At 47.5% G+C, this 14,813-nt stretch overlaps 1 protein-coding gene across 1 annotated transcript in view; it reads right to left on the bottom strand.

Moving 5' to 3' along the window:
• Positions 1–14,518, bottom strand: part of MSN (moesin) — a 66,578-nt gene extending 52,060 nt beyond the window's left edge. The window contains exon 1 of the mRNA XM_057537908.1: positions 14,312–14,518. Within this exon, the coding sequence (XP_057393891.1) occupies positions 14,312–14,323 (12 nt within the window). The 5' untranslated portion in view covers positions 14,324–14,518. The remainder of the gene's footprint in view (positions 1–14,311) is intronic.
• Between the last annotated feature and the right edge of the window lie 295 nt (positions 14,519–14,813).

The following is a 14,813-nucleotide window of genomic DNA, read 5'->3' as shown; positions in this document are numbered from 1 at the left end:
CACACTAGATGGAGGAGAATCTCTATCCAAAGACCTTGAATGTTCCCCATGAGCTATTTGCCCAAGACAGGTGGGATGGGCAGGCCTTTGAAGAGCATATAGTCAGTGACAGACACAGAGTCCTGTCCTTCTAACAGTACATGGCTGGTTTGAGGCCAGAAGGCCTGAAAGGTGCCCAGTTTCACTGCAGCTTCTATAAATACTTCCACCTCCAGCTGAAGAGATGCTAGGAAACCCTCTACTCTAGTACCACTCATTTGTTGCTAAAGAGCTGAAGAGAAGGTGGTATCTCCCTCCCCAGCCACCTGTGGCCACTTTTTAGTAGGGCTGTGCTGGGGCCAGTTGGAGCCATGCTGCCCAGGTAAGTGGGGAGATGGGGACTTCCCTGCATACCTCCCACCAAAAGCATCAGGTTGTGGGGCACCTATGGGAATGCTTGCTCGGGGAAACTGTAGCATCTGACGTTATGGGCTCAGAAGCTTGATGAGCAACACACATAGAGCAGAACTTTAAAAGGCCAACTGGAACAAAAATTACGGGGTGTCATGGACCTACCCTCCCTCCCCTGTGCCCCACACCTCACAGAGCACTTCCAGGTGCATTAGTGCCCGAATCTTCACCATAACCCTAAGAAGTAGGGTGCTATTACTCTTTCCATTTTACAGATGGGAAATCGAGATCTGGAATGGTTTGAGAAGTCTGCTCTGGTGTGTCAAGGCCAGCAAGACTCTCTCTCAGGGCTCTCCACCCTATAGGTGCTAATGCATCTTCCCTTCTCCAATGTGTATTTTCTCTATTATCAGTACCTAGTATGTCCTACCAGGTGCTCATCCAACACTGTTGGATCCCTTGCATACATTACTGCTGCTTCCCCTTCTCCATGTCTGTCACTGACTATATGCTCTTCAAAGGCCTGCCCATCCCTAACCATCTCCACCTGAACAACAGCCCCTTCTTGAGGCAGGAGGAGTTAGAAACGTTCAAATCCACAAGTTTACTAAAGGAGAAAGCATGGGAGCCCAGGTGGCTTCAATACCACATGGTAAGTATCATAACAGAAATCCTCACAAGGTACAGTGGGCACACAGAAGATAGTACAACTAATACTACCTGGGAGTATTAAAGAAAGTATCCAGTGGAGGTGTCATGGAGTGGGGGGAGGTGAGGAAGAGACACTTGACATTTCAAGTCGAAAGAAAAAACATATGCTAAAGGTGAAAGATATAAGAGGTAAGGCTTACTTGGGGAAACTTAATCCCACAAAGCTACAGCATAGCGTACATGTGGGGCCAAGTGGGACCTGAGTCTGGAGAGAGAGCTAGGATGGAGCCAGGTATCAAAGGGCTCTCCATATATACCATGCTAAGGGGTTTAGATTTTCTCTTTTTCACATTCACTGCAGTGTTATAAATACTGGCAAATGCTGGGAGTAATCTAAATGACCGGCAAAAGGGGAATGGTTAGTAAATTATGACATAGTCATTGGATGGAATTTTGTAAAGGCATTAAAATGTTCATTTTTAAAAACTAAATAGCATTTACCTAAGTTTTTAGTGATATGTTAAATAGGGATAAAGATGTAAGATTTTTTTATGTACAATACGATTATACCATGGAAAACTAAGGTACATATATGAGATGTGATGAGAAATACACATAAACAATAACTGCTATGTTAAAATGGTGGACTTATGGAAGATGTCTCCCTCTATTTGCTAAACTCTGTCATATGCCATGTTGGGTTTTATAAAAAGGGGAAGTATAAAAATAACCACTCTTCTTCTATTTGACTCCTCTTTCCTTCTCCCCTTCTCTCTCCTCTACTGGTTTCCCTACTCTCCCTCACCAATAGCATTTCTAATCTACCACCTGTGACTGGAATCCTTAACAACACATGTGAGGCCCCTAGGAAGGAAAGGCTGCCAGGAAGGTGGCTACTCCAAGCAGCAAGCTCCTGCATGGTCCAGAGGCCATTCCAGCTCAATGCTGGAGAAGAATCTTCCACCCAAAAGCATTGTCCAGCTTTACCCAACTAAGTCTTCTCTGATTAAACTGCCCTAGGAACTTATTCCCAAAGGAAAGAAGACAGACGCCAAGAAGACTTCTATCTTGCCCTCACTCCAGGAGGCTCAGGGCAGGTGAAGATCATGTTCATGGCCAACTCCTAGGTGGTTGATATACAGCCTGGGATCCTTGATTTCCAAGCAAGCACTGTACAAAATGTCAGTGAGGAGGAAGAAGAAGGGTGAAAACAGATCCAGCCAAGGGCACACCATCTCCAGGAACTAGCTTATGCCTCATCAGCCTATCACTCCCTCATGGGAAATTCAGAAATCCCTCCCCTTTCATCTACAGGTCTAACACCACAGGAAGCCATATTCACAAAATGCAGGATAAGTTGAAGGCTGAACACTAGGCCTATGGCAATCTCCCTCACTAGAAATTTCTCCCCTTCACTCCACCCAAGACCACATCACCTAGCTCTCCTGATCCAAGGGCAACAAAGACAGCGGTGACTCCGACAGAAGAAGGGGAAGGGGAGCTTAGCAATTTAAGACTCAGCCAAAAGCAATTTCATAACCCTAAGGAGAGGTATGTTGTGGGGGAAGGGAGTAGAGGAAGTCAAATATCATTTGCATTTCAGTTTTGGTTTGTTTCTTGGTCTTCTCCTTCCCTACTGGAACAATGACCAATTCAAGGGTCTTCTATTCTTCCTGGAGTCACCAATGACCCAAAATAGCCAGCAACTGTACTCTGCAGGCTGAATTCCAAGGCCCCACCCCCAAGGCGCTCAGTTAACAGTTGTCTCTCCAAGCCAGGATACCCATGGCAAGCTCTGTGGTAGGTGGATCTAATATGCCTAAGGAGAACTCACTGAAATAGAGAGGGCTACTTACACATTGAGAGCTGGGGGGGAAATGACACTCCCAATACCATTCTAAAGAGGAAAGAGCAACTTCTCCAAATAGTCACTGTTCTCTCTTCTGTTACACTCTTTCCAAGAACCTCTTACTATCTTCTTAAAGACTAGGCACAAATAATCAGAATGTCAGAAAAAGCCAATGTTCTCATTTTACAGGTATGAAAACTAAGGCCCATAAAAGTGACCTGCCCAAGGTCACACAGGCAGAGACTAAAAACCAAATATCCTGATTCAGTCTGTTATTCTTTTTGTTGTACCATTTCTACTCAAAAGCATTTTTTAAAAAAATTCCAGACAAGTGCTCCAAGCTGTGTCAAAAGCTGAGCTCTTCTAAGCTAGGGCTAGACAGCTCAGGACTGGAGATAAGAGGCAGAGGGACGCTGGACGCAGCCCGCTCTGGAAAGTCAAGTGAGAAGCCTAGGCATACGAAAGGCACAAGTAAAGAACTCAGCAACTGGAAGGCTTTACTTACTCCAAAGGAGTAGTTTCAGATGCTGAGAGCCCAACCACGCCCCACCCCACCCCCACGCTCTGAGCCTTTCCAGGCCGAGCAAGACTACTCTAGGCTATCAGAGATCTAAGTAAGAAGCTAGAGGGAGGTGACCAGGCAGGGTAAGGAGGGCAATGAGAGATAAGAAAGCAGGGTGGAGAAATCACAGTCATTCCAAAGCTCTCTCATCTTCCTCTCTCCTTTCTCACTGGCCCCCACCCTGGCCCCAACAAAGAGCCTCACCTCCTGCTCCAAACAAGCCTTAAAAAAGGAGAAAATAGGAGTTTGCAGATGGCACTATATAAACATGAGGAAGGTGTTCCCTGTACCAAAGAAGAACAAGGCACTAGTTGAGGTGGCAAAGGCATTTGAGGGGGGAAAATATAGCCAAATAAGGCATACTTGACTGGTAAGAAATCATCAGGAAAGGTTCCAGAAGCTGACGTCGCAGGGAGGAAGCCTTTAGTCATTGGTTTCCTCTGGCAACTGGCCTAAGGCCAGGCGGCAAACTCCCAACCTTAGGAAAATGCCCAGGCTATGGTAGAAAGAAAGGCAACTAAGGCTAAATTTTCCCCAGGCCCTCTTCAGGTCCTGCTGGAGCACCCCTCCAAGTACCAGCAGAGAGGTGTAGTATAACCCTGAAGCAAAGTGGCAGATGTCCTCACCAAGCATATGCTAGATCGGCCAAGGCCCAGGTGCCAAGAAGAGTTAAGGAACCTGAGGAAAAGGGCTCTACTCCAGTTATATATTTCTGATATTGTTGATATATTTTCAAGTTAGAGAAAAGAAAAATTCAAACACAAAATGTTAAGTGACCTTTGCTCTCAACAAGGGAACTTCTATGGGTTAGTCAATCTCCCAGGAGTTAGTCAATCTGCAAGGATAATTGGAGAGAGGTTTAGCTCACTTAAAACCCTTGAAGATAGCAAACATTTGTACACCTTAACTAAAGACCCCCAAATTGGCTATTACCTTGACCCCCACCCTCCAACTGCATACCACAGATTAGTCAACCCCAGTTAAAGATTACAACAGGTATACAACAGGTATACAGGTATACTCTTGGTATACTTCATCTAACCTTCAGGCTGAGATTTCTGATAAAGGACAGGGGTGTGGGAAGGGTGAGGGGCAGATTAGACCAAGACAGTGAGATCAGGAACCTTATCTAAATGTACTTCAGTGGAGAAAAACGAGCCTTGACCTTTCCCAGGTATTTAAGGGAGGCCAGGACTAAAGATAGGGAAGGAAATGCTGACCAAGCCCAATAGGTATGCCTTATTCCCCCTCCTATCTGCCAAATAAATATCCAGGAAAGGATTTCTCAGGATTATACTTTGTTACGTATGACCAAATGCCCACATCTCAACTTTTCTCTCATTAGACCTGGATTGATACCCTGGCCACACAAAATATCTACCAAATTCCCACAGAGAAGGGTCACCAGGGACAGGAAGAAACTTCAACCTTTGAAGTCACCTATCACAGGAGCTACCTGGCAAAGCATTACTACTAAGCAAACACAGTGGTAGGTCACCATACCAGTGGCCTAGGAGCTAACTCAACACTTACCTTATGCCACAACAAGCCCACTGAAAGGAGCATCAAATCTGGTTCTGTCACCAGGCACAGCCGAAGAGCTGTGCTTTGAAAGTTACCCAAAAGTTCTTTCTTCAAGTTTAAGGCCCAGATGCTCCAGCTGGGTCCTGGCCAGAAAATGCCACATTCTTCAACCTATCACAGTCACACACGAAGAAATCCTCCCCTCATTTCCATCCTTTCTCAAATACCTATCTCATAGCAAAGCCACTGAGAGAACTAAAAGCTGGTTTTAGGCTGCTGACCTAAAGAGAGTAATCACTAAGCTCTATTCCTTGGTTTAGCTCACATGGAAACATGAAGGAAGGAGCGGCTCACATACCCACTTGGGCAACAAAGACAACAAAATTTGTTTTAGTTAATTCACCGGATTCTGGAAAACCCAAGGTAGAGTCTCCCCCAACAAACCCCTTCAGAAGGGGTTTGCCAGTTGAGACAGGACTGTTGGCTCCAACTGACCCTATAAAAAGCAACTTGGTCTATGCTGACATGTACTCTGTGGCTTGTACAATCCACAATCCCTTGAAACAATCAGCACATCAAGCCTTCCTTCATTTCAGACAAACTCATTTCAAGAGAACACTGGCCTAGGGCCACTTGGTTTACACCCACATACCAAAACTACATCACTGTCCCACCCAGAAAAGCCACTGCCCCCAAGTGTACACATCCTCTAAAGCCCTGTTCATGTCCCAATAAACTCCCTTCTTCTCAAAATCTATAGAAAATGTCATGTACACACTTTTGTCAAACTGTTTTTAAGTGAGTTAGCCCTAAATCTCCAGTTAAATAGGAGATCTACGAAGGCAGCAATTGTACCCTCCATTCATATATTTGTATCCCTTATAGTAAATAGTACCTAGTAACCACTCAAATAACAGTGAGAATGCAGCTGCCTGCCTTCATTCTTACCATCCTACCTAGCACAGGGTTGGGCATATAGTAGTTCCATAAATAATAATAACTAACATTTGCATAGCACTGATTAGATAAATGCTAGGCACAGTTCTAAGCACTTTATAGGAATTGCCCTGTTTAATCCTTACAACAACCCTACGAGATAGGTACTACCATTATCTTCACTTTACAGTTGAGGAAAATGAAGCACATAAGTTAAGTAACTTGCCCAAGGCTACAAAACTAGTTGGTCATAGAGCTGGCATTTGAATCCAAGCAGTCTGGTTCTAGAGTTTGTGCTTTTCACCAGTACTCTATGTTCCCTTTCTATAAAGGCCTAAAAAGTCCTTTTTTTGGCTAGCTATCTTCATCGGCCTTGGCCTACAAAACCTAAAGGTGAGTAGTGAGGGTTGAGGCCAGGACACTCCAGTCTGTATTCAAATGGTTGCAAAGCAGAAAATATTGTCGCCAAAGTGTAAGAAAGTACCATAATATTCTCCTAACTCAAGGAACAAGACAAGCTGGAGCACTGAGTCAGAATACAAAGAGGTCAGAGATCAAAATTTTAAATGGCAAAGAGAAAGTGGGGAACTTGGGTGAGGGGCAGGCAGGAAGAGAAAAAAGTCATTTTGAGGCCCCAGAAGAAGTGAGTCACCCACTGACTGAAACTTGCTACAGCAGAAGCTATTTAGGGGAACTCCACTGTGGCCATATTGTTAATGTAATCACCACAGAGCCAATTCTCTGGACGTCTGTGTCCCATGGGTGAAAAGAGTCATCCTTCCAAGTCAGGCAAGTCCAGTGAGAGACCACTAACTTGGGAATCAGGAAAGCCAAGTTCTCCTTTCAAAACTGTTACCAAGGGACTTCCCTGGTGGCGCAGTGGTTAAGAATCCACCTGCCAATGCAGGGCACATGGGTTCGAGCCCTGGTCCAGGAAGATCCCACATGCCATGGAGCAACTAAGCCCGTGTGCCACAACTACTGAGCCTGCGCTCTAGAGCCCGTGAGCCACAACTACTGAGCACGCGTGCCACAACTACTGAAGCCCACGTGCCTAGAGCCCATGCTCCGCAACAAGAGAAGCCACCGCAATGAGAAGCCCGCGCACCGCAATGAAGAGTAGCCCCCCGCTCGCCGCAACTAGAGAAAGCCCATGCGCAGCAACAAAGACCCAACACAGCCATAAATTAATTAATTAATTGATAAGGATAATCATAGCTATCATAAAAAAAAAAACAACTGTTACCAACTTCATGTGATCCTGAACAAGCTGGCTAACCTTTCCAGGTATGAATATGGAAAAGAAATAACTCTACTCAATAAAGACTCTTACTGGGACTTCCCTGGTGGTCCAGTGGTTAAGAATCTGCCTTCCAATGCAGGGAACGTGTGTTTGATCCCTGGTTGGGGAATTAAGATGCCACATGCTGCAGGGCAACTAAGCCCACACACTGCAACTACTGAGCCTGCGCGCTCTGGAGCCCATGTGCCACAACTAGAGAGAAGCCCACGCTCTGCAACAAAGCGCTCACGCGCTGCAACAAAAGATCCTGCATGCCGCAACTAAGAGCCGACGCAGCCAATAAATAAATAAATAAATAAATAAATATATATATATATATATTTTTTTAAATAAAGACTCTTAAAACTGTGAAGTCTAGCCTCAAGCAGGAAAATATAGCTAGTCTCCTCTCCTTACCTCCCTTCAGTGCACATATCTACTTTCCACCACACTTTACAGCCAAAGCAAAACACTTACCTTCCTGGGAAGTGCTACAAAGAATCCCAAAAGCAAGGTCAGAGCCTGAACCATCTCAATTATCTCCATACAAAGTAACCTTTGAGATGAGCTCTACATACTCAAAACCACTGCTCTTCCCAGAACCATTTTAACACTATGGTCAAGTCACCCACAGCACAAAGGGAGAAAACACTGAGCACACTGCAGCAAGTGCCATTTAAAAGGCAGGCATTCGGGGCTTCCCTGGTGGCGCAGTGGTTGAGAATCCGCCTGCTAATGCAGGGGACACGGGTTCGAGCCCTGGTCTGGGAGGATCCCACATGCCGCGGAGCAACTACTGAGCCCGTGAGCCACAACTACTAAGCCTGCGCGTCTGGAGCCTGTGCTCCGCAATGGGAGAGGCCGCGACAGTGAGAGGCCCACGCACCGCAATGAAGAGTGGCCCCCGCTCGCCACAACTGGAGAAAGCCCTCGCACAGAAGCGAAGACCCAACACAGCCAAAAATAAATAAATTAATTAATTAAAAAAAAAAAGGCAGGCATTCAAAATTCCTCCCCTAATCTGGGATCAGGCAAGTTGGATTTTAGTCATAGCCTTATTACCAGTTCATTCAAATCACTTCTGTTTCTTGGGCTTTGGTATCCCCAACTAAAATATAAACTAAACTTAAACTACAAAGTTTAAGGCCAGCTCGTTTGCTCTGTGATTCAAAACACTCCTGTGAGAAACCCAGACCACTCAGAACAATCAGCTAAAAGGGAAGCTTAAGGCCAAGGAAGCTCTTGGTCATCGTAAATACAGATGCATTTGAAATGCTGCACCCCACAACAGCCAGCCTTCAGCTCGTTGGTGATAGATACCTTAGGAGGTCGGTTTATGCCCACCAGCTCCTCACTGTCTACCAGTGTATCTAACTACCACACTCAACAGGTTAAAAGTAAACTTGAAATATAACTCAGTAGCTTCCTGGCCTCTCAGCAGAACTACAGGAGGCAGGGGGTGGGGGCGGGCCTATGCTACAGACAGGCAAGGAGAAGAAAGGGGGGGAAACCCATGAGGTTTTCTGAGTGTTTGTCTGAGGCTCTTCAGTCAACCCACAGCCTTCACAATATAGTCTCAGTTGGTTTCTTTCTTGTTCCTCAGACATAGCCCATAGACATAGGCCATAGTCCGTAGCCTCAAGAGGAAACGGCCAAGAACACTCATGCCAGTGTTCCTGCCAGAGCTACTAATGAGACAAACCAATTCCCAAGCTAGAAACTCTCTATTCTGAACCCAGTACCCAGGAAGAAACAGCACTCCAGAGGTGTAGGGGGACAAGAAGATACATTTTAGCAAGTGCTGTTGAACTTTGTATTCTCAGCATAGCCTAGCACACTGCCTGGTACAAAGAAGGCACTCAAATGTTAAGGGAAGGATGTCTGAAGGAACAGACGTACAAATGGGAGGCTTGAGGCTGTACCATCAAGGCTTTCAAGAACATCAGTACCGGAAGGGTCCCTAGAATGTACCTATTACTAGTACAGTTCTCTCATGACAAGCTGGAGAGATTGAGGGCCTGAAGAAAGACCTTGCCTAAAGGCCCACTTCATTTGGATCACTTTACTGAGGACAGGGAAGATGTTCTTCTTACATGGAAAGAGGAGAAGAAAAATTATCAGATCAGTGTTACCTGCCATTTCCCAACACCCACCTACCAAATCAATGGAGTCCTGAGCTAACCCTCCAAGTGACTGCTCCTGCACCACAAATCAGAACCTGGAATTGAAAAGTTTTTCAGCTCTATCAAGCATTAAATAGGAGGAGGGATGAACAGCAAAACCAGTCAATCATGACAAGACCACCTCCTTCACTTGACCAACAGACTGCCCCAAAAGAAATTACCTTTGTACCATTTTTTCTTCGGGGGAAGAAGAGTAGAGTGGGGTAGCAGGGAGAAAATATCATGAGTTAGGAAAGATATACATGATAAACTCAGTTCTTTCTTTGAAAGATCAGAACAGACTGTTCCCAACCTGTAATGATGCCAATTTTCAGTAACTCTAGCCATGAAAGACCCAATCCTAGTAGTGTTGGTAGCCAGATATTCTCCCTTCTGGGGACCCTGAGTTTTGAAATTCCAGTGACGGGGATTCCCAGGAAGATACAAAGGGACCTAGATATCCTGTTGCCAAGTAACACTGTTAGAAAAGATTTCAGAATAAATGTAGCTGTCAACTCATCTCATCCCTCTAGACAGAATTGGAATTGGAGTCAGGGAAATAGACCAGATGACCTCTAAATGTCCCTTCCAGCTCCACCATTCAGTAAAGCAATCTCCTGAGAGAAGGAAGAAAGAGAAAAGTAGGAAGAACACCCTCAAGGGCTTCCCTGGTGGCACAGTGGTTGGTAGTCCGCCTGCCAATGCAGGGGACACGGGTTTGAGCCCTGGTCCGGGAAGATCCCACATGCCGCGGAGCAACTAAGCCTATGGGCCACAACTACTGAGCCTGCGCTCTAGAGCCCATGAGCCACAACTACTGGACCCACGCACCACAACTACTAAAGCCCGTGAGCCTAGAGCCCGTGCTCTGCAACAAGAGAAGACCCCAAATGAGAAGCCCGCACACCGCAACAAAGAATAGCCCCCGCTTGCCGCAACTAGAGAAAGCCTGCATGCAGCAACGAACACCCAACGCAGCCAAAAATAAATAAATAAAATAAATAAATTTTTTTTAAAAGTTTAAAAAAAAAAGAACACCCTTAAAACAAGCTATTGTTACAGGCAGCTAGATAATAATGAAGAGTTAGCAGACTTGTGATCAATACCATCTCCGTCACCCACTCATAGAGCAACCTTCCCTTCTCCAAGCCTAACATGATAGAGTATAGATTAGTTGGTACCTTCGAGGGTCCCACAAAGGCTCTCTTGCCACACTAGCCCCTCTCTGCCCAGAGAGCTATTCAAGGAGAAGCCTAAAGGAAATCCCCAAGATGGCTCCTGCTCTATTATCTAAACTTTCACAGAGGGCCAAGTGAACTGGAGAACCGAAGAAGTGGACAAATGCAGGATCCAAAGAGTCAGTCTCTCTCACATAAACTCCATTCCTGATCCTTTGTCCACCCCTGAAGTCTACAGGCAGGGAAGGGTTAAGAGACTGATATTCTGCCTCCTATTCAGCAAGTACCACTTTAGTGCCACTCGAGTGGCTCAAGTAATGCTAGGAATGGCAGGAGAATAAACAGTCCACACAGCCCCTGTTAAAGTTTAGCTGAATGCAGACCCAGAAGCCTTCAAATACTTCAAGGAGCTGGACTCCTTACATCTGCTCACATGGATGGTCCCATCAATGACCATTTGATCACCTTTCCCCTGACCTGTTGAGCTAGAGCTAAAAACTCAGCAAACCGAAGAGGTTTTACCAAGACTGATCCTCTAACTAAGTCCCAGATTCAAATCCTAGCTTCACTACTGACTTGCTGCATCATTCTAGGTCAGTCCCTCCTATCTGTGGGTCTCGGTTTCGCCATCTATACAATGAGAACAATTGGACTTGACAATTGTGAAGAGCCTTTTCGACTCTAGTAAACCAAAAACTCAAGAACACCTTGAAAATTCAAAACAATCACTTTTCAGGGAATCCAAGAGTCCCAAAGACTTTGTGATCTAAAAAAGTTAAAGAGGGTAGGGAGGGGAAAAAACTTTTTTTTTTTTTTTACAACTGTCTTATCATCACCACAAAGTATAGACAGTAGTTAATAAACTTCTTCATTCTGGCTACTAAAGCAGACTCAGGAAACTGGCAAGTAGAAGCACAGAATCCAAGAATTGGTTGGGGGGACAGGAGTGTAGAGGGGCATGTTTTAACAGATTTAAAGGGAGCTGGGTGACTAAGGGAGAAAATTGGCTGTAAAAGTGAAACTAACCCTAGACAGACTGTAGACATCGTTCATATGAATGAATGGATTTGATTTTTCCACTACCTTCCCTATCTGTCATACTCCAGAAATAGCCTAAAGCACACTAGTGAAGAAGGAATGGAGAATAAGGAATTTTTTCCCTTCATTAAAGTTACTAGCTGGTATGCAGTGAACTAGAGTGTGCCCCTGGATGCCTCAGCATTGGGATAAGGAATGAGAAAAGTAACATGAGGCACTTTGTGACACCTCGAACTCTCACCAGGAGACCAAACAAATGCCAACCTTGGTTACTTTGCCCAAATCATCCACTTCCTTTTATCTGAGGACCAGAAAGTCCTGAGAATAGGGGGCAATTTGCTTTGAGCAAGAGAGGGGGCTCAACTTCAAAAATCCTTCACTGAGTGAGAACAGAGGGTCAATGGGATGAGCATCAAAAAGCACGGACCGCGATCTTGGTTCTGTCACCATGTGCCCTTAGGTGGTAAGTCCTTTCCTGTTAGGCCTAAATATCCTCATTAGTTGAGAGAGAGAGAGAGAGATACTATATAGTGTCTGAGATTCCTTTCAGGTTAAGATTCTATGGTCTTAACAGGCATGATATAGTTGTTTCTCCTAAAAGTTGACCATTTCTTATTTGGGACAGGTCCCATTGCCCAGGTGGGCGTCGCCCAGGTGGGCTCAGGAATTTTGTAACCATCCCAACATGGTGGGGAGGGCGATTAAGAGTCGGGTAGGGGGTGTAACGCTGAAACTTTTTCAGGCAGGGTCGTCCTTTGTCCTTGAAGCACCATTGTCCTTAGAGCACCACAATTCCTTGAGCCAAACAGCATAGGAAATTCTCCAAAGCTGCCAGTCTATCAAAATTCAGCCCTCTCCTTCCAACATGATTCAAGTTTCAGTCAATCTGCATAAAACTACTTTCAGTATTCAGGTACTTTCAGTACCCTAGGCCTGACCTCAAACAGCTCATACTCCAATCTCTCCACAGCAGGAAAAAGATCACCATGCTGTCTTCTTTGCCACTTTTGACTGAGATAGGATGGTTTAGATAACTTTGAAATAATTTCCAGGCCCATTAAGTTGCATTTAAATGAGAGATATCTCAGGATTGAGGATGAGAGATGTCACTAAAGAAAAGCGGTTGTGGGGCACAGTCTATTCCCAGAGATCCACCCACCTATTTAGGCAAAGCCACATCTGAAGAGGAGTCGAAGAGTCAACCACAGAGAGATAAAACCAAAGAGAGGCTCCTGGAAGGATTTTTATAATCCTCTGTGATAGCGGAGACTGCCCTCCCCCCTTTTCAAAACCATTCTGTCTCACTTTGTGTGTATGTGGGGCGGGGGGGGTGTGTGTGGGGGGGAGTGTGGAAAAGCCCCATGTCATAAAACCATTAGCAACTGAAAAGAGAGAGATGGTAGAAGTACACACTTGTTGAAAACTTGGTGTTTTTGAAGGACAGGTTCTGGAAAGGCAACAATGACTTCGCAATAAGGCTGGAACACAGCAACGTGGCAACTAAATCTCAGCACACACCAAAAGAACTGGGCCCCCCATTCCTCTCTTTCAGGGACCCTCAGTCCTTCTCAAGGCTACTAGTCACTATCTCAGCTCTACAAGGCTCAGGCAGTCCTAGGGAGAGGGGTCTGGGATAACTGCATAGCCTAAGCCAGTGCAACAAGTTGCCTGGCCTAAGGGACTCAAGCCAGGGTGGTCACCCAGCCTTCCTGAGCAAGGGAAGGGCCTCAGCAGCCATTTGGCATGACTTGCACAAAAGCAAGCAGGGCTCATTATTCAGGCACACCCCTCCCCCCTCCCTCCTGGGCATCCGGCCCCCCCTAGGCCCCACTCCCAAGAGGCTTCTTCTCTTCTCAAAACAGCCAGTAGGGTGGAGACCAGATCCTTAGAAGCTACCACCACCCTAGAAAGGTGTGGCCCCACAGGCGAGTCCACACCTCACAGAATAGTACGGAGTGGATAGGAGGAAATAGAGAGCCAGTAAGTAATGGGAAAGGCAGGGATTTGGCGAGTGGAGAGGAGGAAGAAACCAGTCTTCTTCTCCCCGACCCGCCCCCCAACCGCGCGCGTCCAGCCGCCCCCCCACCGCGCGCGTCCAGCCCGCCCCGCCCGCAAAGTCTTCTTGCCTCCCTTCAGACTGGTGCCTAGTGAAGTGTTAGCGCTCCCGGGTAAGAGCAAGCGGCCTCGATGAGTCTGTCCACAACTCTCTCCTCCCCTCCTAGTGGGAAACAGCTGAAGCCGCCTGGGGAGGCTGTGGGAAAGGTGAGTGGGGGTACGGGATCCGCCCTGAGCAGCTCCCACCCTCCTCCTTGCTTCTCGGTTCCCATGGCCCCTCCTGGTCAGTGGCAGCCTCGCCCCATAAAAGCGCCAATTCCTGGACTGGGGTAAGTGTCCTCCTCCGAACCAGAGTCCTCTCCCCTGCGCCCAGGGCCCGTCAGGGGTAAAAAGAGACCTTGGGCCCCCAAGGAAGCCTTCCCTACTGTGGCAATCCAAACACAAGGAACTAGAATCTGCGAAAGAAACCGGCCAGCCCGGCCCACACTTCTATCCCTGGACCCCTTTACCCGCGAGAGCGCGCCAGACCTGGACTCCACTGCCGCCCCTCCTCACGCCTGGCCTCGGCGGAAGGCGCGGCATCGCGAGCGGACGCGCGGCTGCCCAAGCCCCCGGCCATCGGCGAGGGGCTACGAGGGTCCGCAAGAGCCCCGGGGGTCGGAAGCGCCCATCCCCGGCACTCACCGTCTTGGGCATGGTGGCGGAAAAGGCGGCGGAGTTGGTGAAGTTTGGCTGGGAGCTGTCGGACGGCGCTGAGAACGCAGTACACACGGCTCGGACTCCGGAGACTGGGGGTTCGGATTGGGTCTCTCACCAGCGTCGGGGCGACTGCTCCGCTTCCTGCTAACGGGCCACGACTTCACAAACCCCACCCAGGAAAGAGCCGCCCCCGTCGCACCGCCCGCTCCTTTATGTGGCCCGGCTTCCGCACCGCTCCCCGCCCTCGCGCCCGCCTTCTAGCCTGCCGCCGGCCTCGCCCCGCCCAGCCCATCCCTGCCCTGCCCTGCCCTGCCTGGCCACACCAGCTAATTGGGGGCCAGGCTGGGCCTGGGCGCCCCGGTGGGGGCTCCCACCCCTCACCTGGGCCTGCTGCCCCTCTCCCACCCCCTTCACGGCCCCTGGCCCTCAGCATCCGGGCCATTCGGCCCCACCCCCAAGTAGGGCTGGGCCCTAGGCCGCACCCTGG

This window comes from Balaenoptera acutorostrata, chromosome X, assembly GCF_949987535.1.
Source record: "Balaenoptera acutorostrata chromosome X, mBalAcu1.1, whole genome shotgun sequence".
NCBI lineage: Eukaryota > Metazoa > Chordata > Mammalia > Artiodactyla > Balaenopteridae > Balaenoptera > Balaenoptera acutorostrata.
This window is presented reverse-complemented; position numbering and strand designations above follow the sequence as displayed.